General features: G+C 56.2%; 1 protein-coding gene across 1 annotated transcript; it reads right to left on the bottom strand.

Moving 5' to 3' along the window:
* Positions 1-1,161: 1,161 nt before the first annotated feature.
* TRIM71 (tripartite motif containing 71) lies at positions 1,162-25,949 on the bottom strand. The gene is given in 8 exon segments (XM_078863910.1): positions 1,162-4,713; positions 4,827-4,927; positions 5,714-6,014; positions 7,155-7,511; positions 7,837-7,971; positions 9,224-9,391; positions 24,793-25,437; positions 25,439-25,949. Coding segments are annotated over 8 exon segments (2,514 nt in total). The 5' UTR covers positions 25,523-25,949; the 3' UTR covers positions 1,162-3,990.
* Between the last annotated feature and the right edge of the window lie 1,147 nt (positions 25,950-27,096).

The following is a 27,096-nucleotide window of genomic DNA, read 5'->3' as shown; positions in this document are numbered from 1 at the left end:
ACGATGACGCAGAACGGATGAGGTAGGTGGATCGGTGGCGGTGCCAAAGGCGCCGCTTGGGGGGGGTGGGGGGGTGGCGACGAGGCTGGCGAGCGGGGGCGAGGGCGATAGCGCCCGACCCTGGTTTGACTGCCCTGAGCGTGACAAGCGGGGGGGCAGGGGGAGGTACACTCAGGCCCCCCCGCTCCTCCCCGCGAATGCCCACTATAAATACTGCACGCGGCGTGACGCGGGATGCTCTGCCAGCGCTATGTGCCGCGGGGGCGGCTACGAAAGTGAAATTGGGCTGAGACGCAACAACCGTTTCGACTGTAAACGCCGCCCGCCGGGTGCTGGGGCGCGCCCACCACGGCGGCGCTACGATCCAACCGAGAAAGAGAGTTGCCCGCAAACGGCAACAACGCGGGCACAGCCAAATAATGCACGGCTGGCGATTCCACGGTTGAGAGAGTCGAGCGGTCGACATTCAAGGAGATGGCGGAACAAGGCCGGTGTTACCGTACACCACCGCGAACGGGAAGTCGTAAAACGTGTCCCGGGAACGCGGCAACGAACGTGCGCGGCCGACCAAGGGTGAGGTGGGGGGTAGCGGCGAGCGAGCGAGCGGCGAGGCCGGCGGGGAGAGTTTAAGGCAGAGACCGGTTCTGAACGGGAGGCACCCGAGGCTCTCCGGGGCGGCGCGGGAGGAGGGCGACGGAGGTAGATCATCGATGGCGGCCGCTCAGCCCCGTGGCTGGCACGGAGACAAGCCCAGGGACGTGGGTTCAGCGAGACGGTGCCGCACTGCGGGTGCTTTGAGGTAAAACAAAACAGCTTTCAAAATTCTTAGGTTTTTTCGGTAAAGTCACGTAGGTAAAACATCAAAATTAATAAAAATAAAATAAAATAAAGATCACGACGTTTCGGAGGCAACACAAGTCTCCGTCATCAGGTGGGACCGTCACAGCCAGATTAGCTGCATCAAGTGAGGCAATGATTCAAGATGTAATCCCTTAAAAGCGAGTTGAGGGGAGAGGAGAGGGGGGGGGGAGCTCATCAGAATGTGGTAGCCAATGATGAGCTCCCCCCCCCCTCTCCTCCCCCCTCAACTCGCTTTTAAGGGATTACATCTTGAATCATTGCCTCACTTGATGCAGCTAATCTGGCTGTGATGGTCCCACCTGATGACGGAGACTTGTGTTGCCTCCGAAACGTCGTAATCTTTATTTTATTTATTTTTATTAATTTTGATGTTTTACCTACGTGACTTTACCGAAAAAACCTAAGAATATGAATCCTTGCAGTCACGAAAGCTTCAAATCTAGAATCAGTTTTCAAAAGACGAGCGGCCGGTTGCATTCAAAGTGTTTTTCATGCAAAACTTCCACCATCAATGCCAAACCAAGGGGACATTCCACTCGAATTGTTTCCGCAATCGGCCAGTCTAGCTACCACTAACTGTACAATCCTGTAGCTCTATAAACATGTCGGTACGACCCATGCTGGCATACACGACGGTTAAGCACGAAGTGGTTTTAACGCCGCGGCGTAGGAACGAGCGGCGCTCGCGCAAGACGGCGGCTTCAAGCCGACGGTGAACAACGTCGGGCCTGTCGGAGCAGTTCCACCCGTGGCGCCACCGCTACCCCCCCCCCCCACCGTCATCGCTGCCGGCCGAGCCCTGCCAGCCAGCATGGCCACGGCTTCCGCGCGTCGCGTCCGTGTAGGGTATAAATAAGGTCAGTAGTCTGCGAGCGATCGACAGTGTTTGAGGTACAGCGAGATAAATAAGAGATAAATACAGCGACACTGTCGTCTCCAATGTCCGTGCTGTTGCTGCTGCTCGCGGCGAGGTAGCTCAAACGGTCCCAACGCGAGCGCAGCGCCGCCGCGTACATTCTCACCCAACCCTCGCCACCGCGGGGGCTGCCCAGCCTCGTCTCATCCCTTGGCAACTAAAGAACACAATCAGCAAAGCAGAAAATGGAAGATAATGCAGCCTTGGGAAATAAAATATATATTTCAGACTAAAGCTAGCGGGAAGGTTAGGGGTGAGCATATTAAAGCTATCCGTCATAGACAAACGGCCAGCAGAGGTGAGAGCAGAGTGGACGGGTTCCGAGCGGGGCTCACCCTGGCTCCACCCTGGCTCCACCCTGGCTCCACCCTGGTTCCACCCTGCCCCTGGAGCCGCGGTGGCCCCGGGCAGCTCCAGTGCACACGTCAAGGCTCTAGGAATGGAAATTCAAGTTTCATAAAGACTAACCGAGCTGGGCTGCATCATTATTGAGAGTAAACAGCGAAATATTATTGCAAAAGGAGATCGGTTTTACAAGAGGGAGCTTTCTGTGTCTTTACACGCAGCAATCCCACTTTGAAAACAACGAAAAGACAAGTCGTGCCCGGTCTTGTCGTGTAATGTCACGATCCCGCTAGCCTTGACTGAGATAAACGCAAAAGCCGAGTACGTGACCGCACGCGGAGACACACTGAGACAAAGTAAACCGTGAAGCGCTCGTAAAGCACTGACAGGCTGATGAGGCAACAGAAAAGTGAGGTAGATAGATCTCTAGCGGATGGCTCACGGGGACACGAGCGGCCTGCTGGCGCCGGGCGCCAACGACGTGTCGCCGTGTGCCGCGATGGCAGCACGTGCATGCGGGGGGGGGCGTGCGTGCGTCGCTCTGCCACGCGTGCGCGCCGCACGCTCTCTTTGGTCAGCTGAGGTAGCTTGCATGTGATGCCAACGATTCCTTCCTACTGTCTCGGACAGAACGCTTTCCCTGAGGGACCTTGTGTGTGGTTTCATCATACATTCAGTGAACATTTAGAGGTTTTTTTTAAAATTAAATTTCTGTGCAAATGGCGTTGGCCTGAACACACGGACACCGGAGAACCACCCCGGGTGCTCGTGGGCGCGGGGCTCGCGTGAACGCCGGGTACACGTGGGCACAAGGAACACCAGGGACACGTGAACACCGGACAGGGCTTGATTTCTCAATGAATACTCTCCGGATCGCAGACACGGACACGCCGGATCGCTGAAATCAAGCCCTGGCACCTGGTGCACACGATCGCCAAGGTTCGCCTGGAATCACAGGCCACCAGGGATGCACGAACGGTGTGGTGCCAGTCGTGTTGTGGCCACCCGGAGGGGTCGCAGTTTACCGAGCGAGTGAGTGAGCGAGCTCCTATCGCTCGTTTACCCTACTCGCGTCTCGTTTGTCGCGTAGCGTCGCCGCTGCCATCACGAGGGCGCCGACGATAGCCACGAGACGCCACGTCGTGGGCGTCCGGGCGGAACGGTCGGCGTTCCCCGCGAGTCCGCTCGCCACCGCTCGGTGGCCTCAAAGTGCTGATTTGAAACACGGCAGCCTTTGTGTCGCCAACACGGAGAGTGATAAATGGACAGCTCTGGGCTTTCTAACACAAGCGACTTTAAACGCCCGCGTGTAACGGGGGCCAAGTTCGTCTTCTCAGACTGCCGCACGGACGGGACACGAAAACCTCGAGCGAGGAGGGAGAGAGAGCGCGCCGTGCGGACCGTGCACCCCGCGCATCGACCCCCGACGCCGACGCCTGTGGCTGCAAAGCAAAACCCATGGGGCGGCACTGCACGGCCGCTTGTGCTTTTACGATACCAGGCCGCCGAGCCTCACACAAGCAGGCACTTCAGTGACCCTTCGCTAAACGTAAACACGGTCAATCGGATTCAATTCAAGGATGTATAAAGCGTAGTTTTCTGAGAAAATTCCGTGTCCGTTAAGAGAATTCGGAAACGCGAGCAGTATTACTGCCCCGTTTGTTCACAATATTCATAATTTACTTGAATTCGCCGAGAGAGTAAAACTGCGTCTCTAATGAATCCCCCTATGTCTATGCCGTGCATGCTCCACGTACGCCCGTGTACCGCGTGCAATTTGATTGACAGGCCGACCGTGTCGTGAAGGCGGTCACGGCAGACACCGGCCACCACGCGGGTTTGCTTTGCGAGCGAGGCACCCCGCCGGCCTAGTACACCACCACGCGATTGTTCCCGAAGTCGACAACCACTATGAGGCCCTCGGGAGTGACGGCCACGCCCGACGGCCGGTCCATCTGACCGGGCCCGCCGCCCGGCGCTCCGAACTGGCACAGGAAGGCGCCGTCCGGCTCGAACACCTGCACGCGGTGGTTTCTCGAGTCGGCCACGGCGATGCGGCCTTCGGGGTCCACGGCCACGCCCTGCGGCCGCAGGAACTGGCCGGGCCCCGAGCCGGAGCCGCCCAGGAAGCGCGCCGAGCGGCAGTCGGGCCGCACCACCAGCAGCCGGTGGTTGTTGAAGTCGGTGACGAGAAGGCGGCCCTCGGCGTCGAAGGCGACGCCGCGCGGCGAGTCAAAGTGCTTCCAAAGCGCACCCTCGAAACCGTACTTGTTGACAAAGGCGCCGTCGGGCGAGAAGAGCTGCACGCGGTGGTTGCGCGTGTCGGACACGAGGACGAGGCCGTCGCCGGGGCTCACCGCCACGTCCCACGGGTAGCAGAACTGACCGCTCTCGCTGCCGCGCTCGCCGAACGTGGAGAGCACGCGACCTTCGCCGGAGAAGATCTGCACGCGGTGGTTGTCCTTGTCCGACACCACGATGCGGCCGCCCCGGCCTGGGTCCCAGGCCACGCCCGCCGGGCGGTCGAACTGGCCGGGGTGGGAACCGTGGACGCCGAACTTGAAGAGGAAACCTCCGCTGGGACCGAACACCTGCAAACGCGCGACAGGGTTACGCGATCATTTTGCCGCACGCGCGTTCGGCACAGATCGGGCACGATTCGAAGCAACGCGGCGTAGCCGTGCCGGGACTGCCGGGGCCGTACCTGGATGCGGTCATTGCTCCTGTCGGCGACAATCACACGACCCTCGCTGTCCACGCACACCCCCCACGGACGGCACAGCTGACCGTCCCCCGTGCCGCCACCTACGGCGCACGGGCGACAATGGCGATGCGACCGGAGCGGTTAGGACTCGCGAGCTCAGGGGAACGCGGCACACCGTGGACCTGCCGGGCTACGGGACAAAGAGAGGACAAATAACAAACGACTTTCCCGTGATATTCACACTGAGGGTGCGTGTCTCCTTGGAAACTCGACACGAGTTTGAGACTTCTCTCATGAGAAAATCACTTTAGAGTGACGCACACGGTCTGCGTGTCCCAGGCTGCGCAGCGCACACTTGCCACTCCAAGATGGGATCTCACCGCCATACGCAGCAACGTGACTATGGCGCAGTGAAGGAGCGCCTGATGGCAAGTATTCATTTCTCCCCGAAGATACAACCCGACCTGATGGCTCAGCGCACGGGTAAGCGGGTCGCTATCTGAAGGTTGAGAGTCCAAATCTTACATACGGGGCTCTATAAAATGAGTGAATTATCCGATGGCCCAAACTACCCACGCCATATGAATGTTGAATCTTTGCGACTGGTTTAGGTCTGTAAGCAGGAGATGAGCACTGCCTCAACGCTCATGTGAGTAGCAGGAGCTCACTTTGGTATACTGGAGTGGATCTTGAGACAGCGGGACGAGGTGGTGTGCCGGCATTGGAAACGTCTTCTGATCACCGACCTCGACAGACGCGGATTAAATTAGGCCCTGCCTGGCTGTGTTTCACCATAGTGAAGCTTCAAAGTCGTAAAGGACAGACGTAGGGCTAGAGACTCGGTTACAAGATCCTGGTTCCCCTCCGATCGGCCGCGCATCCCTCACCTCCGAACGCGATGGCCGGTTTGCCGATGCCAGCATAGCTGCGTCCGGGCCGCACGAGCACGCGGAAGGGGCTGCCCTCGACGTGCCGGCCCAGCACGGTGACCGACACGGTGTGCTCGCCGTCGGCGGCGGGCCGGTAGCTCACGCCGTAGGTGCCATCCTGCTTGTCCCGCACCTCGGCCCACGCCGCGCGCCCGTCCGGGCCCAGTGCCGCGGCGCACACGGGGTCCCCGCCCGTGCGCCGGAACTCCCCGCCGTGGTCACGCGTCACCACCGTGAACGACGCCAGGCGCCCTTTGACCTGCAAGCGGCGGCCCCAGTGGCCGCCCCGGCGACATCGAGTCTCAGGCGAGAGGCGCTTGACACGACGGCCCCTGGGGGGGGTTTCTCTTTTACAGTTGCTGAGCACAGGTCCAAACGTCAAATGGCCAGCAACAAACAGCACTATGAAAGTTGCAATGGAAAAGAGACAAATGGCGGGGTGGGGGGGAATTCCACAATGGAGCAGTGCGAGGGTAAAAAGGCAGCAAGAGACCTGCAGTGGTGATTGGGGGTAGCGAGTGAATGAGAGAGTGGGTGGTTGCGTGGATAATTGAGCGAGCGATTGAGTACGCAAGAGTTGGCAAGTGTGTTGTTGTGACCTACAGTTTGGTAGTTAAACACAGTACGAATGAGACGACAACATTAGTGGAGGAATCAAGTTCACAGGAACAGTAGCCATGGTCGTAGCGATTGGAAAGTAATGGGTGGTGGGTTGGAGGGTGAATGGCAATGTACCATGGCCAGTGGCGCCGACAGCGGCATCCGGGTCGTCTGTATAGTATGACCATGAAGGGCGTCGATGTCACGTTAATAACACAAATAACTTCACACAATCCCCGACACGTACCTGCAGCTGGGATGGGGGCAGTCAACCCCAGCAGGCAAACTACGTGAGCTGCAGGGTCTGTTGTGATGATGATGGTAGGCCCTAGCCATTAGAGGTTAAGCCAACACCGAGCACTGCTCTGTGATGAGGAGCGGTCCCAGTGTAGGCTGAGTGGGCCGTCGAGGTTGGGGTCATTTGAACACGATTGCGATTGAAGGACCTGCCAAGTTTTCGCAGTAAGGGGGGATGGAGCTGTGTGTGTGCGATCCCAATTGAGTAAATTACAGGTAACTTGTCAACATTGGGATGTTTGGCCAATAAAAGTTACACTGGATATTCTTTTAGCGATGGGAGGAAACTGGAAAACCCAGAGGTAAACCATGCAAAACAGCAGAAACAAACTCTACACAGAAAGGTGCCCGAGTAGGGAATCTAACCCAGACCCATCTTGCCTTGAAGCGCGAGCGTGACCCCTGCGTCACCCTGCCGCCCTGTGACCTGACGAGAGTAAATTCGCAAACACGTGACTGGACAACAGGCTCTGTTACGAGTACGTGTGGAGAGGCTCCGTACCACTTTGGTGAGGCCCTCCCCAGCCACGGTGGAAAGCTCGGGGCAGGCCCCGCTCTGCACGGCACCCAGCGTGCGGATGGCGGCGTAGAGCGCCGCGTCGGGCGGCACGAACACCACGCGGTCGTCCTCTTGCGGCTGCTGTGGGGGCGAAGGAGCTCCGGCGGCGCCCAGCCCCACGATGTCCCGAAGCTGGGCGGCCACGCGGGCCCGCACGGCCCCGAGGGCCTCGGCATCCGCCCCGGCCTCCAGGGCGGCGCGTACGCTCTCCACGGCGGAGTCGAGACGCGCCAGGCTCTGCCGCAGCTCCTCCAGTTGCCTCTGCAACGTCTGCGTCTTCACCTGGCGGATCTTCTCGACCTGCGCGTGGCCGGGACCGAACGCCCATTTCAATGATGTGGAATCCAAGCAGCTCGTCCTCATACGTACGGCACGTAACTTATCCGCAAATCTTATAGATGCTATGTGTAACCCAGCTCTTATCTCGTAGATGTTAACGTTTCAAAAGCCTTACTCAGTGGAGCTCTAGAAGAGATCTCATAACGTGCACCACTATGGGTCGACTTCAGTAATAAAACAGGAGACGGTAATGCGTGGACGGTGCGAGTTTTGACAAGGGCATGCGCAAAGCCAGAGGAGGCGGCACGTCTGCGCCTGCGCGGTGCTACCGGCGGCGCTCTCCCACCTTCCGCAGAAGCTCGCACTCGCGCTCGTCAAGGGCCTTGCGGTGCACGGACACCACCGCCTTCACCTCGGCGCGCACCTGCTGCGCCCGCATCTCCACCTGCTCCACCATCGCCTGCGCACGTTCCAGGCCCAGCTGGACACGCGGAGCACAGGCGAGGTGCGTGTCACGCACAGGCACGCACGCACGCACGAGTCTAAAGCTGGACCTCCACGTGAGCGATACGTCGCCCAACAAAATGGCTCTCAAACTCACGCAACTCAATCATCGCCTGCAACAGCTTTGTCCACATCTTAGCGACTGGTTGCACAAGGGGTGTGGCCACACACTTGAGCCACGCCTCTTACGGCACAGCCCCACACCTTCTCTGTATAGCGTCACCCCCCACCCACAACAGGATTGTAACAGCCAATCATCAAAGTTACTCACTAGTATGAATGAGCAACACTGAAACATTCATACACTCATACACATTCATATAAACACATACATATACTCATTCATACACTCATACAAACACGCATACACTTATTCATACATTTAAACAGATACTTATACACCCATAATATAGGTTTTTGGTTGTATAAGTTAGACACTTATACACACATTCATGCATTCCGGGACCTGTTAAAATAACAAACGTGCATAAGGTCGTCAAAACTGGATGACCAGCACAACCTCACAACCTGCACAATCAATGTACCGAGGAAATTCGCCGTTAACCCCCCCCCCACCCCGCGCAGCCTCTCCTTCTGAACCAACGCCCATCGCCATGCCGCCACTTCTGGGCTTGGCGGCGAGCGCCACTACCCGGGCCTCGCCCGCAAGCCGCCGCCGCCACCCTCCATTTCCCAGCAACAGCCACTTGCTGGTCTCCTCCCCCACCCGGGACCGTAAACCCATGGCACTCTCCGTCCCATGGTCCTGGCAGAGATGCATGGCCGAGGCCGCTTGCGGACAACACGCTACATCTCTCTCCCCCAGAGGTGGCAGAACGCCCCCCCCCCCCCCCCGTGTTTCAGCGTGCCATGTGATGTGCGCCCCACAACCGCGCAGTGTGGGTAGCAAGGAGCATGAATGAGTGGGGAGTGTGAATGAACAGGGGGGTGAGAGGGGAGTTGCAGGAAGAGTGGGCAGCGAATGGGGACATATGTAGAAAGTGCTGAGTGAAGGGGGAGTGAATAAGGAGTGAGTAGGGAGCATGTCGAGAGTGAGGAATGTGTGGGGAGACAGCAGGTTGTAGGTAGTATGAATGAGTCGACAGCGAAGTAGTGTGTACGGAGCGAGCGGGGAGCAGGTTGAGAATAGGTAACTCACGGGGAGCGTGAGCACGTGTCAAGAGAGGGGGGGAGCGAGTGGGAAGTGAGAGGGGGTGATGGTGGGTCACCTGTATCGCTTGCCGGCCCTGCTGCGCGTCCGTGAGCAGCTGCAGCGCGAGCGATCGCGAGTCGTGTGAAGGGACCGAGAGGTAGACCACCTCGTGACTCGAGTGGCCGTCCCGCGCACACTCGCGACACAGCGACAGCGCGCACGTCTCGCAGAACAAGCGTCCGGCCTGCACGGCACCACGGGTGCACACGCGCACATACGCGCACGCGCGCACGCACACACACACACACGCGCACACACACGCACGCACACGCCCGGACGAACGCACAAATGTTACGAGGCACTCTCGCTTAAGGATGCGTGATTAATACAACGACATCGTGATCTTTAGGCATGCAGCGACGCATCGATTCAAATCGATTCTTATGCTCACCGTACATGCACCTGAGAGGCAATCCCTTCATCAAATGTACAAATTATCATTTTACATTTAGGCTCATGCATGAGAGCACAACTGTAGACAAGGTACAGAATAAAACGAGAAACAATGATACACGCCATACAAAATATTGAGCAAAGTCAGCTTGGCCAGAGCACGTCATGGCTATAAGGGAAGATGGACGATGGTCAAGGGTAATAAAGGAGTGGCAGCCAAGGAATGGAACTCTTCCGAGAGTTCGTTGACCTAGGAGATGGAGCGATGAAATTGGTGCGCAGGTGCTGGATGTATTGTTGTATCACAAGATCATGAGAAGTGGTGGCTGCTTGGGGAGGCCTTCATCCAGGAGTGATTCAGATCATGGCTGCTGCTGCTGCTGGTGGTGGTGATTATATCACAGTAGTCTTTTATAAAATTGTGACCATGAATAAAAACACTCAGCCACGTCTCAGAGTCCCTCCTTGCTCTAGGAACCTGTTTGGCTCTGTGGCATCAACTTCCCCTCAGTCTCCACAGGCACCCTGCAGGTCTCCATGGTACAGCCCAACCACGCTGTGTTCAACCACCACACTGCAGGTCACACAACTCACTCACTCTTCTACTCACTCACCCACCACACTGCAGGTCACACAACTCACTCACTCACTCTTCTACTCACCACCACACTGCAGGTCACACAACTCACTCACTCACTCTTCTACTCACTCACCCACCACACTGCAGGTCACACAACTCACTCACTCACTCTTCTACTCACTCACCCACCACACTGCAGGTCACACAACTCACTCACTCACTCTTCTACTCACTCACCCACCACACTGCAGGTCACACAACTCACTCACTCACTCTTCTACTCACTCACCCACCACACTGCAGGTCACACAACTCACTCACTCACTCTTCTACTCACTCACCCACCACACTGCAGGTCACACAACTCACTCACTCACTCTTCTACTCACCACCACACTGCAGGTCACACAACTCACTCACTCACTCTTCTACTCACTCACCCACCACACTGCAGGTCACACAACTCACTCACTCACTCTTCTACTCACTCACCCACCACACTGCAGGTCACACAACTCACTCACTCACTCTTCTACTCACCACCACACTGCAGGTCACACAACTCACTCACTCTTCTACTCACTCACCCACCACACTGCAGGTCACACAACTCACTCACTCACTCTTCTACTCACTCACCCACCACACTGGAGGTCACACAACTCACTCACTCACTCTTCTACTCACCACCACACTGCAGGTCACACAACTCACTCACTCACTCTTCTACTCACTCACCCACCACACTGGAGGTCACACAACTCACTCACTCACTCTTCTACTCACTCACCCACCACACTGCAGGTCACACAACTCACTCACTCACTCTTCTACTCACTCACCCACCACACTGGAGGTCACACAACTCACTCACTCACTCTTCGACTCGCTCACCCACCACACTGCAGGTCACACAACTCACTCACTCACTCTTCGACTCACTCACCCACCACACTGCAGGTCACACAACTCACTCACTCACTCTTCGACTCGCTCACCCACCACACTGCAGGTCACACAACTCACTCACTCACTCACTCTTCGACTCGCTCACCCACCACACTGCAGGTCACACAACTCACTCACTCACTCTTCGACTCACTCACCCACCACACTGCAGGTCACACAACTCACTCACTCACTCTTCGACTCGCTCACCCACCACACTGCAGGTCACACAACTCACTCACTCACTCTTCGACTCGCTCACCCACCACACTGCAGGTCACACAACTCACTCACTCTTCTATTCACTCACTCACTCACCCACCACACTGCAGGTCACACAACTCACTCACTCACTCTTCGACTCACTCACCCACCACACTGCAGGTCACACAACTCACTCACTCACTCTTCGACTCGCTCACCCACCACACTGTAGGTCACACAACTCACTCACTCACTCTTCTATTCACTCACTCACCCACCACACTGCAGGTCACACAACTCACTCACTCTTCGACTCACCCACCACACTGCAGGTCACACAACTCACTCACTCTTCTATTCACTCACTCACTCACCCACCACACTGCAGGTCACACAACTCACTCACTCACTCTTCGACTCACTCACCCACCACACTGCAGGTCACACAACTCACTCACTCACTCTTCTATTCACTCACTCACCCACCACACTGCAGGTCACACAACTCACTCACTCACTCTTCTATTCACTCACTCACCCACCACACTGCAGGTCACACAACTCACTCACTCACTCTTCTATTCACTCACTCACCCACCACACTGCAGGTCACACAACTCACTCGCTCTTCTACTCACTCACCCACCACACTGGAGGTCACACAACTCAATCACTCTTCGACTCACTCACCCACCACACTGCAGGTCCCAACTGACTCACTCACTCTTCTACTCACTCACCCACCACACTGGAGGTCACACAACTCAATCACTCTTCGACTCACTCACCCACCACACTGCAGGTCCCAACTGACTCACTCACTCTTCTACTCACTCACCCACCACACTGCAGGTCCCAACTGACTCTCTCACTCTTCTACTCACTCACCACAATGGAGGTCACTTATCCCTTTGCTTCTTCCCTCACGCTGCTGCACTTTGGACTCTTGCCACTTTTCCTCAGGTAAAGAAATGCATGAGTGTTTACCTATTACGACGTTGATGCTGTTGTTTGTTGCTGGTCACTTGGCGTTTTGGGCCTTTGCATTCGGCAACCTTATTGGGTGTCGTTGTATTCTGTCACGAGGCGACCAACACGAAGCCATGCGCGAGGCCGAACTCGTCACGGAGGAGCCGGGGCGAGTTCCACGCGGCCGCGATCGGGGGGGGGGGGGGGCGCTACGGCGTGATAGTTGTTGCTGCGCTTATATTTGTGTGAAATGTTCAAAAATATAAAAACACAGCAACAAATATCGTCCCATACGCGGCGGTGCAGGAGCCACGCGGGACCCACACCAAAGGCCCCCCCCGCGCCGCTCACTGGAGCGTGGAAGCTATCCCGGGTCACTCGCCAGAAACAAAGCGAGGAGAGTCAGAGGCCAGAGGGGGGGGCCTCCCCCCCTCAGCCCCCCTCCCCTCAGCCCCCCTCCCCTCAGCCCCCCTCCCCTCAGCCCCCCTCCCCTCACTCAGCCCCTCTCCCCTCAGCCCCCCTCCCCTCACTCAGCCCCCCTCCCCTCAGCGCCCCACCCCCCGGCCCGCGGACGCAGTTCGATCGCTCCAAGGGAGGCGGCGTGAATCGGAAGCAACGGAAAATCTCTCCCCGGTCGCCGTGGCAACGGCCGCCCCTGCCTCGCCTCGCCCCTCGCGCACGCAGGGGGCACTCAGCTCACCACACGCGCAGTGCACACGGCACTCATCTCACCACACACAGTGCACACGGCACTCACCACACGCGCAGTGCACACGGCACTCATCTCACCACAGTGCACACGGCACTCATCTCACCACACACACAGTGCACACGGCACTCATCTCACCACAGTGCACACGGCACTCATCTCACCACACACACAGTGCACACGGCACTCATCTCACCACAGTGCACACGGCACTCATCTCACCACACACACAGTGCACACGGCACTCAGCTCACCACAGTGCACACGGCACTCATCTCACCACACACACAGTGCACACGGCACTCATCTCACCACAGTGCACACGGCACTCATCTCACCACACACACAGTGCACACGGCACTCATCTCACCACAGTGCACACGGCACTCATCTCACCACACACACAGTGCACACGGCACTCATCTCACCACAGTGCACACGGCACTCATCTCACCACACACACAGTGCACACGGCACTCAGCTCACCACAGTGCACACGGCACTCATCTCACCAGTGCACTCAGCTCACCACACACAGTGCACACGGCACTCAGCTCACCACAGTGCACACGGCACTCATCTCACCAGTGCACACGGCACCCATCTCACCACAGTGCACACGGCACTCAGCTCACCAGTGCACATGGCACTCAGCTCACCACACGCAGTGCACACGGCACTCATTTCACCACACACACAGTGCACACGGCACTCATCTCACCACACACACAGTGCACACGGCACTCATCTCACCACAGTGCACACGGCACTCATCTCACCACACACACAGTGTACACGGCACTCAGCTCACCACACACACAGTGTACACGGCACTCAGCTCACCACACACACAGTGCACACGGCACTCAGCTCACCACACTCTGCTTATACGAAGCTCGCCCCACTCACCATCACATTTACAACCAATCCCAATTGACTAGGAATGTTTGCTCCCCTGCTCACCATCACATGCACCAACAACAGACAAAGATCCCCCCAATGGCCCAGACTTTCGGTGCAGGTGCTGTCAGCGAGCACACACCCGACGCATCGCACCCCATGCACCCCGCGAGGCGACCTGCTTCCACCGAGGGCGCAGCCGCCTGCAGAGACAGGAAGCGCTGCACGCTTCCAATGTAAATGGCGCAGGGGCAGCGTGGAAGGAGAACAGGCAAAGGGGCAGCGGCCGGGGGTGGCAGGAGGGGCCTATCAAAAGACGTATCGGCAAAACAATATAATCAAGAGTTTAGGGCAACCGACTATCGCGCTCATACACTCATTCAATCATACAAACACTCATACACTCATTCATACACTCATACACACATTCATACAAACACTCATTCATACAAACACACACTCATTCATACAAACACTCACACACGCATTCATACAAACACTCACACACGCATTCATACAAACACTCACACACGCACTCATACAAAAACTCACACACGCATTCATACAAACACTCACACACGCATTCATACAAACACTCACACACGCATTCATACAAACACTCACACACGCATTCATACAAACACTCACACACGCATTCATACAAACACTCACACACGCATTCATACAAACACTCACACACGCATTCATACAAACACTCACACACGCATTCATACAAACACTCACACACGCATTCATACAAACACTCACACACGCATTCATACAAACACTCACACACGCATTCATACAAACACTCACACACGCATTCATACAAACACTCACACACGCATTCAAACAAACACTCATACACGCATTCATACACGCATTCATACATACACGCACTCATACACATTTAAAACAAACCTATACACATGCTCTGAATGTGGCTGCGTGGCCATCGCTCAGTAGTCAGCAGAAGGGCTGTACAAATCTCATGCACGCTACGGGAAGACACCGTTTTCGATGGAATAAACGCCGCCGTGTCTTTCCTGAAAGGGGGATGTTTACGAATGTTCATGCATGCCACATTTGTATATTTTTAACACTGACTGCATGGGTCCAACACGTCAAACAGCCAGCAACAAACAGCATCATCACAGTCGTAATCGATAACGAGTTAACGTTTCTGTAAGTGAGCAAGGTGATGAGAGCCTGGGAAAAGAGACGATGGGAGGGAGACGATGGCGTAGTGCGAGGGAAAGAAGCAGACATCAAATCGTGACCTGCAGTGGTGTCCCGGTGGGTCACGGGTAATAAATAAATTGATAAATAAATCAGCGCACATTTTTACCACGAAATAATATCCTGACATGCGGTTCGTCGGCCCATCGGCATTCTGCACCGCTGCGTTCCACAGTTTGTGACGGTGCTGTGCAGAAGGGCCATCGCCCAAAACGTCGCCTACAATGCATTCCTTGCTCTTTAAGGTCACAGCTTCAATGACGGAAGGTGTTATTTATGCACCCCTGCCGATGCAGCAACAGCACCAAGTAATTTATTCCAGAAACCCCACAGGCCGATTTACCTAATGGTATTTAATTTAATTTATGGCGCGGTGAAAAAGAGCCCTCGTCTGGTTATTCAGTGGTGGCAGTTCATCCCATTGGGCGGCGCGGGACTCCCTGGACCCGGCCACCGTCCTCCTCACTCCCACGTGGCCGCTGCCGCGCGTGGAAAAGGAAGTGAGCCCATTATCTCTGCATCTCACACGCCAGGGGGTTGAGCGAGGGCTGGGGGGAGGGGCGGGAATGGCCAAGGCATTCCATTTGCATCCTGCTCACATTCTTACACAACAAAAAAAGGGCCAGGGCTGGAATGCAAATCCCCGATGGACCTCGACCCTTCGTGCCGCAGCCGGGGTGCGGCAAGGGAGGAGATGTCCCCCGCGTGTTCGCGCGGTCCGTCCGGCGTTCGCGCGGCTTCGTCCAGTCCGAGGCACGGGTGCGGGAAGAGCGACCGCGTGAGGTCGCCTAGCGCAGAACCGGCCATGTGGTCGGCGTTCAAAGTGGTTTCCTGCTACAGTGAGCAGCGAGGCGATGCTCATCTGCTGCTTGTAAGCCTGAGCCGGTGGTGGAAATTCCACCTTCTTTTCAGAAGGGGCGAGTCTGCAACGTATAGGACAACCACCGTTAACTCCCAACTTCCCCACAAAGTGGTACTCGTTGTATTACCCCTGAACTCGCGAGCCGCACACTCTACCGCCGAGTCGCCTGGACGGCTGATTTGTAGAAAAAAAAGTTGCTCTGAACAGCGCTGTTCGCATCAACCAAACATGGTTTGGCACCCAAGCACCATGGTTTTGGGGTCAATGATTATAACATAGCGTTACAGAGGAAAACATGGAAGGATAGGGTGAGATTTAGAGATAGGGTTAGGCTTGCCCGCAGCACTAGGTTTCATAGCAACATTGTTTTCCACTATACAATGGTACGTCCATTCCACACACAAGTGGCTCATGAGACACCGTGACCATATACTGGTCCTGTCTATCTAGATTGTGGAGCGATGAGATAAAGAAGTGATGTCGTCCTCCTCTATCCATAAGCTCATTCCCCGCTGTGCTCCTGATGAAACCATCCCACCAACCCAGTGCTCGGCCCAACACGCACGCACGCCACCGGCCGCACGATCGCGAGGTCAACAGCTCCCCCCCTCATCCCCAACGCTCCTCCAACTCCCCACCTTCACCTTCTGGGTTTTCAACAACATCCACCATCTATTAGGGGCGGCAGGATGGCGCTGCACTGGTCACGCTTGTGCCTCACAGCAAGGAGGTCACTGGTTCGATTTCCGACTCGGGTGTTTTTTTGTGTATTCCATACGGGTTCCCTCTGGGTTTTCCGGTTCCTCCCACACATCCCCATGCTGAATAATTACACTGCAAATTATGCAATTGGTATCACACCAGCAACGTTGCTTCCTACTGCGAAAAGTTGGCAAGACCCTACAAATAATAATTGAGCGATCCTGGTAAACGTACACACCACAATGAACGTGTATATACATGACCACGGTGAACATGTATATACATGACCACGGTGAATACGTGTCAGTGAACACGAGTACGTGTTCACCGCGGAACCCGTACACGTGTCGCCATGGTGAGCAGTATGCATGTGCTCGCCACGGGGCGTGTGCACACACGTGACCTCCACGCCGCACGCAGGCGCGCAACGAGCCCTGTTTTTCAGATGAAACGCCCTTTTGACCTTCTGTTCCCTCTCCTGCCCCATAAAACGCAGCCCAGAGCAGGGACCGCATGGCTGCAGCCCAGGAGGAGGAAACAGGGATTGTAAAATATGAACCCAGCACATTTCGAGGCCGTGCAAAATAACCAAGGGCGCGGAATCGTTTGAAGCGCAGCATTGCCGGCCAGGAGACTCGTGTGTGAAGCGCAATCTTCGCTCGGAGCTCACCGTGCATTCCGTCAAATTGGCCGACAATCTCGCATGGGCGATGCGAGCCGGGCCCAAGGCGGTGCTCTACGGAAGCCAGCTCCCCATGCACGCCCAAGAAAAGTCCCGAGCACTAGAAAACTTTAAATCCTGTCGCTGTAGGTGAAAAGCCAACATTGCTGGGGTATAATGACCTCTTGAAACACCAGTCATTTGATTTGTCCAAGAAAGCCCCACCGAGCCTCAAGATGCTTTTCAAGAGTGTGTTAAGTGCAGAAGGAAACGAGGGTAACAGGAGAAACCCACAGCATATGAGGAGACAAGGCTCAAAGGGGTCTTCTCACACAGCTTCGGGAGACTCATTCGCTGTACTTGCCTTATTTTGGCCACCTTGAATGAAGTGGGTTTGGGTGCTTCACAAATATGTATAATCCACAAGCCCTTGCCTCCCGAGTGATGGACGTTTTATTTAGGCTACCTATTTGAATTATGTCTCTGGCATATGATGGAATGACAGCAAAAAAGATGAAAATATATATAGGCGTAACAAATAGGTTACAGTTAAAAGATAAATTTTTGTGGCAAGGCCAAGTGCATACTCTGAGTCTTAAGCTTTGTCAAGAGAGTAAGAGAGCCACTCATGGATGATTATGCTACATCATACACTGCGGAAGCTCGCTGCCGAGCGATCGATTTTACGGGAGTTTCACCGTCCTGCGATTTCCTGATCATGTCTTGATTGATCTCACAGTTTCACGCATTAACTGCGAAACCCGGTCTTCGAGCCATCGACCGTCGGTCGCCAGTGTTCATTGCGGACGTCGTGGCGCTAGGTTTTATGTCTTCCCCACGCTCGTAATGTTTGCTCGAGTGTTCGGGGTCGGATGAAGAGAGGCCAGCGCAGTGACTCCATTACCTCGCCCGTCACCTACCGGCCCCCACTCCACCCCACCTCTAAATCTTCAGCCTGTCCAGCACATTAATCAGCAGCCATCCAGAGATGAATTCCGCCACAGACGACCGCGCTCCACGAGCTCAATGTATTTTCATCCTTTACGCTTGTAATTAAAGACAGCGATGACGTTTACAAGGCACTGCCGTCACCCTCACTGCCGTCTCTTTGCCGAAACGAATACAGGAATCAAGAGTCTGTGATTCCGGGGAGAAACATTGCAGACGGTGCTCAGATGGGGGGAATCTTTCTACTGGCAAGGCAGATGAGCACGCGAGCGAGGGCACGCACACATGTCCGTGCGTGGTTGCACGCGCACGTGTTGATCGCGCATGTGCGCAATTGCGTGCGTTTCATTCGGAGAAACGATTGCACGTACGCGCCGACCCGAGTGCTTGCCCGGCGCGCGCGAGTGCGGAAGCGCGCGCACGTGCAGGGGCCAACAGTGCGTGCTGGCGCCACGAGCCTTGGCGCCGCCCGCAAGACGCGCGCCTGGCCCGGCGCCAGCTCTCTCCCGCCCGCAACAGCGGAGTTTAATCTGCAGCCCGAGCCCACATCCCATTCATTCATCTGCTCGCCTTGTCCCCGTTTGGCATTTCCCTGGCGAGCGCCAACTGCACGGGGCGTTATCCGGGCCGCGTAGAACGGCTGCGCGGGAGGAAGCGGAGCTGGACTCGGGCGAGAGCAGGGCTCGCACACAAATCCCCGCGGGGATCGCATTACAACGGATGATTCATCCTGCGCTTCAAAGCATCACAGCGCAGCTGTCCCTCACTAGGAGAGAAGACCAGGGCTTTCCTCGTGCTCCTTGCTTCAGCCCCAACAGCCGCAACCCCGCCACCACCACGCCTGCATTCCACTCCGCTGCCCCCCCACTTCACAGCGAAATCACATCTGCCAACCATCTCTCCATCCGGCAGAATGACATTCTTAGCAAAGAGACGTTTTCCTTCTCGTTTTTCGCATGAGATTAGCAAAGAATACTCCAGGCTTGGCGATAGTGAGTGCCACAAAGCAGGACTTGGCTGACTAGAGGAAGAACCTTGGATGAAACTGACATCGCCAGGAATGGCTGCTCACACTTCACAGAGGAGCACGAAGAGCATGAAGAGGAGGAATGACAAGAGTGGTATTCCCTGTGGCTTGAACACACGGACCACCACATCATAGCGCGATCAGTCCCTGGGAAACTATCCACTAGTGCTCATGCACAAAAAGGGGGAAAAAAAGCATAATTTAGTATTTTGATAAATTCCCTAATGTAGTGTTCCTCCCCAAACCCCTAAAGTCTGGAGTTTATGATAAATTGAACCACGATCCAGTAAGTAGTAATGCAATTATTCCTCTAATAGACGACACATCGGTGGTGATGGGCGATTACTGTGCATGCCAGCGCACAAACGGGGGTACGAGCGCGCCGGGGTTTTGTGAAGGCCAAGAACATTGTGCCGACCGTGATCAGCGTGCGGGGCACATCGCCACCGCTCCCACACACCCCGGCAGCCTCGCTCATTTACATTCCTCCACGCGGCACACCGCGCCGTGCCGGACCGCTCAAGCCCTGGCGCACAGCACAGCACAGCAATGTCTCCACATACACGCCCTGACGTGGAAATCAATACACTCACTCCTAACGCCGCGTGGCAAGAGTCACATAGCCCAGTTCACGCACGGTTTTCTACATACACTATCTATATAAAAAATAAACACTTCTACTGATTTATGATAATTATTCCTTATAACTGTGACTAATTATGAGTGGGCTTGGGGAGAATACGTCGCCAGAAGGGACGATGGACGGTCAGTGAGAATAATTTCTGGCAGCCAAACCAAAGGAGGGAAAAAGCACTGTGGAGATTGATTGGCTGGCGTGCAGGTGCTGGGCGAATTGTTGCAACGTGAGACCGTGAATGACGGCGGCGACTTCAGTGGATTGATCATGGCTGAGGATGACGATCACGATCATAACTTAAATGGGAACACTTTTTTTCCAATGTCCAGCAAAGGCTGCCAATACGGTGATCCCAGTATATTGCGCTAGCGCTCGCCGCAGCATTGACCTTTGCGATGAGCCCCAACGGCAACGCTGCACTGTACGAATCAGGCAGGTCACCGATTAGGAGCTACAGGCGCAGTGCCCCAGGTTGAGCACCGGGGAAGTATTCCAACACCAAACTCCACTACTGCCTGCCTCTGCACACACAGCACACGTCCACCGACACAGCTGCCACGAAGGCCACCAGCCTTGCACATCCACCAGTGCCAGCATTGCTATCGAATGACCGCATCATTGTTCAAATGAATATTGGCAGAATCATTAAGGTCATCATGCGCCATTGTTATGGCAACATTTGTGTGTGCCAAATCAGCCACGCAGCCACCGTATTACCCCAATGCATGTATTAACCAAGCTCTGCCGTATAGAATTTCCAGATATTTTCTTCAATTATTATCTCTCAGGAAGTTATGTTAACCCACGCTGTATCGATATTTCACTTTCAACCGTCAAGAAAAAGCCACTAAAACCAACGTTTCCAGATTAATGTAATCACCATTTTGCAATGAGGACCGAATTTGTTGCTCAATTAAAACCATAGCGTCAAATGTAACTGGCGTGACCAACCTCCGATGGCGCAGGTTGGCGACCTGGCCACATCCGAATCGCTGTGGAAACCGGACCGACATGACAAGATGTGAGCAGAGCGCCCAAACAGAAAGCACCGGGTGAAGACTGAGCGGCAAAAAGTTGGTTCCAACTTGTAGCACCGCACCAAACCATTTTAGACATTGCTGACAAGAGGTCCAACACAGGGCCCTGTGAGGTCTCCATAACAGAGGCTGGGATGAAAGCTACTCTCTGTTTCACGTGGCATACAGTCACCATCGGAATGAGGAACTCGGTTCCATGAAACCATTTGGAACCTCAGCTTCCCACAGTACAAATGTAAAACGGGATCTCATTCTGTGGAGGAACTGTGGTGCTTGGATACAAGCAGACGTCGCCCTTCCCTTTGGTGGCAACAAGCACCCGTGGTGCTGGGTCACGGTGGCCAGGATCGAGACGTTGACCACGCAGCCCGGGTCCCCCCCCTCTGTGTCTCACGCATGGTGGTCACATCTGTAGCATCACTGCCACTTCCAAGCAATTCACATGCTACGAGACATACGCACGCAAGAGGATTTCTCAGGACCTCTCTCTCTCTGCTGTTCTCCAGCTCCTGGAGACCTCCTCACGTGCACAAGAGGCAGAGTGAGCAACCTGCTCCACTCTCTGTGATGTGTGTGGATCATGCTTGAAAAGCCACGTTCGAGGCACACAACACGTGGCATGAACAGCCAGCAGCATCCTCGCTGTGCATCACGACGACAACCAAACCCACCAGGTGACGGCACTTCTCTTTCTGCTTCTTACCTCGCACTGCTCAGCTTTGGAATCCCTTTCAATCGTCACTTCCTGACGCTCTTACAATAATAACCGTGCTCAATTCAAGAGATGTATTTCCTATATCTCGTGGTGTTGTGCTGTACCACGAGGTGATGTGCTGTATCACGGTGTGCTGTAGCTCATGGCGGTGTGCTGCATCCCGTGGTTGGTGTGCTGCATTATGGTGTTCTGTATCTCGTGGTGATGGTGTGCTGTATGACATGGTGGTGGTGGTGTGATGTATCATGGTGGTGGTGGTGGTGTGATGTATCATGGTGGTGGTGGTGTGATGTATCATGGTGGTGGTGGTGTGCTGTATGACATGGTGGTGGTGGTGTGATGTATCATGGTGGTGGTGGTGTGATGTATCATGGTGGTGGTGGTGTGCTGTATCATGGTGGTGGTGGTGTGATGTATCATGGTGGTGGTGGTGTGATGTATCATGGTGGTGGTGGTGTGATGTATCATGGTGGTGGTGGTGTGATGTATCATGGTGGTGGTGGTGTGATGTATCATGGTGGTGGTGGTGTGCTGTATGACATGGTGGTGGTGGTGGTGGTGGTGTGATGTATCATGGTGGTGGTGGTGTGATGTATCATGGTGGTGGTGGTGTGATGTATCATGGTGGTGGTGGTGTGCTGTATGACATGGTGGTGGTGGTGTGATGTATCATGGTGGTGGTGGTGTGCTGTATCATGGTGGTGGTGTGATGTATCATGGTGGTGGTGGTGTGATGTATCATGGTGGTGGTGGTGTGATGTATCATGGTGGTGGTGGTGTGATGTATCATGGTGGTGGTGGTGTGATGTATCATGGTGGTGATGGTGTGCTTTATGACATGGTGGTGGTGGTGTGATGTATCATGGTGGTGGTGGTGTGATGTATCATGGTGGTGGTGGTGTGATGTATCATGGTGGTGATGGTGTGCTTTATGACATGGTGGTGGTGGTGTGATGTATCATGGTGGTGGTGGTGTGATGTATCATGGTGGTGGTGGTGTGATGTATCATGGTGGTGATGGTGTGCTTTATGACATGGTGGTGGTGGTGTGATGTATCATGGTGGTGGTGGTGTGATGTATCATGGTGGTGGTGGTGTGATGTATCATGGTGGTGGTGGTGTGCTGTATGACATGGTGGTGGTGGTGTGATGTATCATGGTGGTGGTGGTGTGCTGTATCATGGTGGTGGTGTGATGTATCATGGTGGTGGTGGTGTGATGTATCATGGTGGTGATGGTGTGCTTTATGACATGGTGGTGGTGGTGTGATGCATCATGGTGGTGGTGGTGTGATGTATCATGGTGTGCTGTATGACATAGTGGTGGTGGTGTGATGTATCATGGTGGTGGTGGTGTGATGTATCATGGTGGTGGTGGTGTGATGTATCATGGTGGTGGTGGTGTGATGTATCATGGTGGTGGTGGTGTGATGTATCATGGTGGTGGTGGTGTGATGTATCATGGTGGTGGTGGTGTGATGTATCATGGTGGTGATGGTGTGCTTTATGACATGGTGGTGGTGGTGTGATGTATCATGGTGGTGGTGGTGTGATGTATCATGGTGTGCTGTATGACATAGTGGTGGTGGTGTGATGTATCATGGTGGTGGTGGTGTGATGTATCATGGTGGTGGTGGTGTGATGTATCATGGTGGTGGTGGTGTGATGTATCATGGTGGTGGTGGTGTGATGTATCATGGTGGTGGTGGTGTGATGTACCATGGTGGTGGTGGTGTGATGTATCATGGTGTGCTGTATGACATGGTGGTGGTGGTGTGATATATCATGGTGGTGGTGGTGTGATGTATCATGGTGGTGGTGGTGTGCTGTACCATGGTGGTGGTGGTGTGCTGTACCATGGTGTGCTGTACCACGAGGTCATGTGCTGTAGCTCATGGCGGTGTGCTGTATCACGTTGTGGTGTGCTGCATTATGGTGTTCTGTATCTCGTGGTGTTGGTGTGCTGTATCATGGTGTGCTGTATCATGGTGTGCTGTATGACATGGTGTGCTGTATGACATGGTGGTGGTGTTCTGTGACGTGGTGGTGGTGTTGGTGTGCTGTATGACATGGTGGTGGTGTTCTGTGACGTGGTGGTGGTGTTGGTGTGCTGTATGACATGGTGTGCTGTATGACATGGTGGTGGTGTTCTGTGACGTGGTGGTGGTGTTGGTGTGCTGTATGACATGGTGTGCTGTATGACATGGTGGTGGTGTTCTGTGACGTGGTGGTGGTGTTGGTGTGCTGTATGACATGGTGTGCTGTATGACATGGTGTGCTGTATGACATGGTGTGCTGTATGACATGGTGTGCTGTATGACATGGTGTGCTGTATGACATGGTGGTGGTGTTCTGTGACGTGGTGGTGGTGTTGGTGTGCTGTATGACATGGTGTGCTGTATGACATGGTGTGCTGTATGACATGGTGTTTTGTATGACATGGTGTGCTGTATGACATGGTGGTGGTGGTGTGCTGTATGACGTGGTGGTGGTGGTGTTGGTGTGCTGTATGACATGGTGTGCTGTATGACATGGTGTGCTGTATGACGTGGTGGTGGTGGTGGTGGTGTTGGTGTGCTGTATGACATGGTGTGCTGTATGACATGGTGTGCTGTATGACATTGTGTGCTGTATGACATGGTGTGCTGTATGACATGGTGTGCTGTATGACGTGGTGGTGGTGGTGGTGTTGGTGTGCTGTATGACATGGTGTGCTGTATGACATGGTGTGCTGTATGACATGGTGTGCTGTATGACATGGTGTGCTGTATGACATGGTGTGCTGTATGACATGGTGTGCTGTATGACGTGGTGGTGTATGACATGGTGTGCTGTATGACATGGTGTGCTGTATGACATGGTGTGCTGTATGACATTGTGTGCTGTATGACGTGGTGGTGTATGACATGGTGTGCTGTATGACATGGTGGCGGTGTGCTGTATGACATGGTGTGCTCTATAACATGGTGTGCTGTATGACATGGTGTGCTCTATAACATGGTGTGCTGTATGACATGGTGGTGGTGGTGGTGGTGTTGGTGTGCTGCACACGCACCTCGTCTTCGGGGTGCTGGCAGTACCCGGGCCACTGCGCCCCGGGGCCGAGTCCGGGGAAGGCGGCGAGCGGAGGCGACGGGAAGGAGGGCAGCCCCAGCGGGGAGCCCCGCGGGCCCTGCGGGGACCCCGGGGCGTGGGGGGGCCCCGCGGGGCCGAGCCTCAGGCCACTCTGAAACCTCTCGACGAGGCATCTCGCCCCCGCGGGGCCCTTCACGCCGTGGCCGCACACCCCGCACAGGGCGGGGGGCCCCGCGTCCCTCTCGTGGTGGGGCCCGGCCTCGCCGCCCGCGGCCGCTGCGGCGGCGGCCCCCCCCATCTCGGCGTGGGACACGTCCAGCAAGAGCCCCTTGAGCTCCACGCCTCCTCCCGCTCCAGACCCTCTCCCGCCGCCGCCGTCAGCCACCCCGCCGAGCAGGCAGGTGAGCAGCAGGTGTGCCGAGGGCAGCCCTCGCACCCCCGCGTCGCCCAGCGCCGCGTCCCGCCGGCACGTGGGGCACGCCAGGCGCCCGTCGCGCCGCCGCCGCGCCTCCAGGCAGGGCCCGCAGAAGGCGTGCAGGCACGGCAGCACCCGCAGCGGGGCCTCCTCCTCCTCCTCCACCGCCTCCGCGGCCGCTGCCGGGGCCTGGCCGCCGGCCCCCCCCGGGCGGACCCCGCCGGACCCCCCCGGGGCCCTCCGGGCACAGCGGGCAGCGCTGCGACTCCACGGGCCCAGCGCCGAATGCGGCCATGGGCCTCGTCTCGCATGGGGGACGAGCAGGGCCACCCAGCGCCTCGCCTCGCCTCGTCTTCTCCTCTCCTCCTCTTCTCCTTCCTCGTCGTCGTCACGCTCGATGATCGAGCGACGAAGTCGACGGTGTTGGCGTAAACATCCTCCTCCTCATCATCATCAGCACTGTGATCTTCATATCCCCGACCATCACCACCAGCAGCACATTCGCGTCACCGCCGTCGTCGTCCCCGTAACCAACATCATCATCACCACCTCAATCACCATCGACCGCCGAGTTCCTCCTCTTCCCCCGCTCATCCGCACCGTCTGGGGCTCATCGTCGTGGCCTTCCTCCTCCTCCCCCCCGTCTCGACTTGTCTACCGGCGGGCTCACGTCTCGGGCTCCTTGCCCATCCCAAGGCTCCAGCCTCGCCGCTCCCCGCTCCTCCTCCTCCACCACCTCCTCCTCGTTCCCCACCACCACCACCTCCTCCTTCACCTCCACCTCCTTCTCCACCACCACCTCCTCCTTCACCTCCTCGATGTCCCAGCGGCAGCGAGACGCCGCTGCTTTGGCAGGAGCTGCGCGCCAGTCGCCCCGCGGGTTCACTGCGGGTCGCGGGCTGTGGAGCCGCCTCGCTCGCTCGCTCCCCGCGTCGCGTGGGGCTGTCTCACACGAAGCGTCTCTCCCCCCCCCCGTCTCCCTCTCACGCCGCGCCTCCTCCCCACCACCACCTCCTCCTCCTCCCCACCACCTCCTCCTCCTCCCCACCACCACCTCCTCCTCCTCACCGCCTCCTCCTTCCCAGCAGCAGCAGCGCCGCCGCGTCCTCTACGCGTGGGTGCGGGAGCGCGGCCTCCACGCCGCCGCCATGTTACAGGAGCTGTGACGTCAGCGCGCAGCGCGGAGACACGGGGGGACAGAGACACGGGGGGACACGGGGGGACAGAGACACGGGGGGATAGAGACAAGGGGGGACACGGGGGGACAGAGACACGCGGAGACACGGGGGGACAGAGACACGGGGGGATAGAGACAAGGGGGGACACGGGGGGACAGAGACACGCGGAGACACGGGGGGACAGAGACACGGGGGGATAGAGACACGCGGAGACACGGGGGGACAGAGACACGCGGAGACACGGGGGGACAGAGACACGGGGAGACACGGGGGGACAGAGACACGGGGGGATAGAGACAAGGGGGGACACGGGGGGACAGAGACACGGGGAGACACGGGGGGATAGAGACAAGGGGGGACACGGGGGGACAGAGACACGGGGAGACACGGGGGGACAGAGACACGGGGAGACACGGGGGGACAGAGACACGGGGAGACACGGGGGGACAGAGACACGGGGGGATAGAGACAAGGGGGGACACGGGGAGACACGGGGGTATAGAGACACGGGGGGACAGAGACAGAGGGACAGAGACACGGAGACACGGGGGGACAGAGACAGAGGGACAGAGACACGGGGGGACAGAGACACAGGGGGATAGAGACAAGGGGGGGGCACGGGGAGACACGGGGGGATAGAGACACGGAGACACGGGGGGACAGACAGAGGGACAGAGACACGGGGGGGACA

This window comes from Lampetra fluviatilis, chromosome 17 (genome assembly GCF_964198595.1).
Source record: "Lampetra fluviatilis chromosome 17, kcLamFluv1.1, whole genome shotgun sequence".
NCBI classification, from domain to species: Eukaryota; Metazoa; Chordata; class Hyperoartia; order Petromyzontiformes; family Petromyzontidae; genus Lampetra; species Lampetra fluviatilis.
Note: the sequence above shows the minus strand (reverse complement) of the source record. Positions and strands in the feature narration are given on the sequence as shown.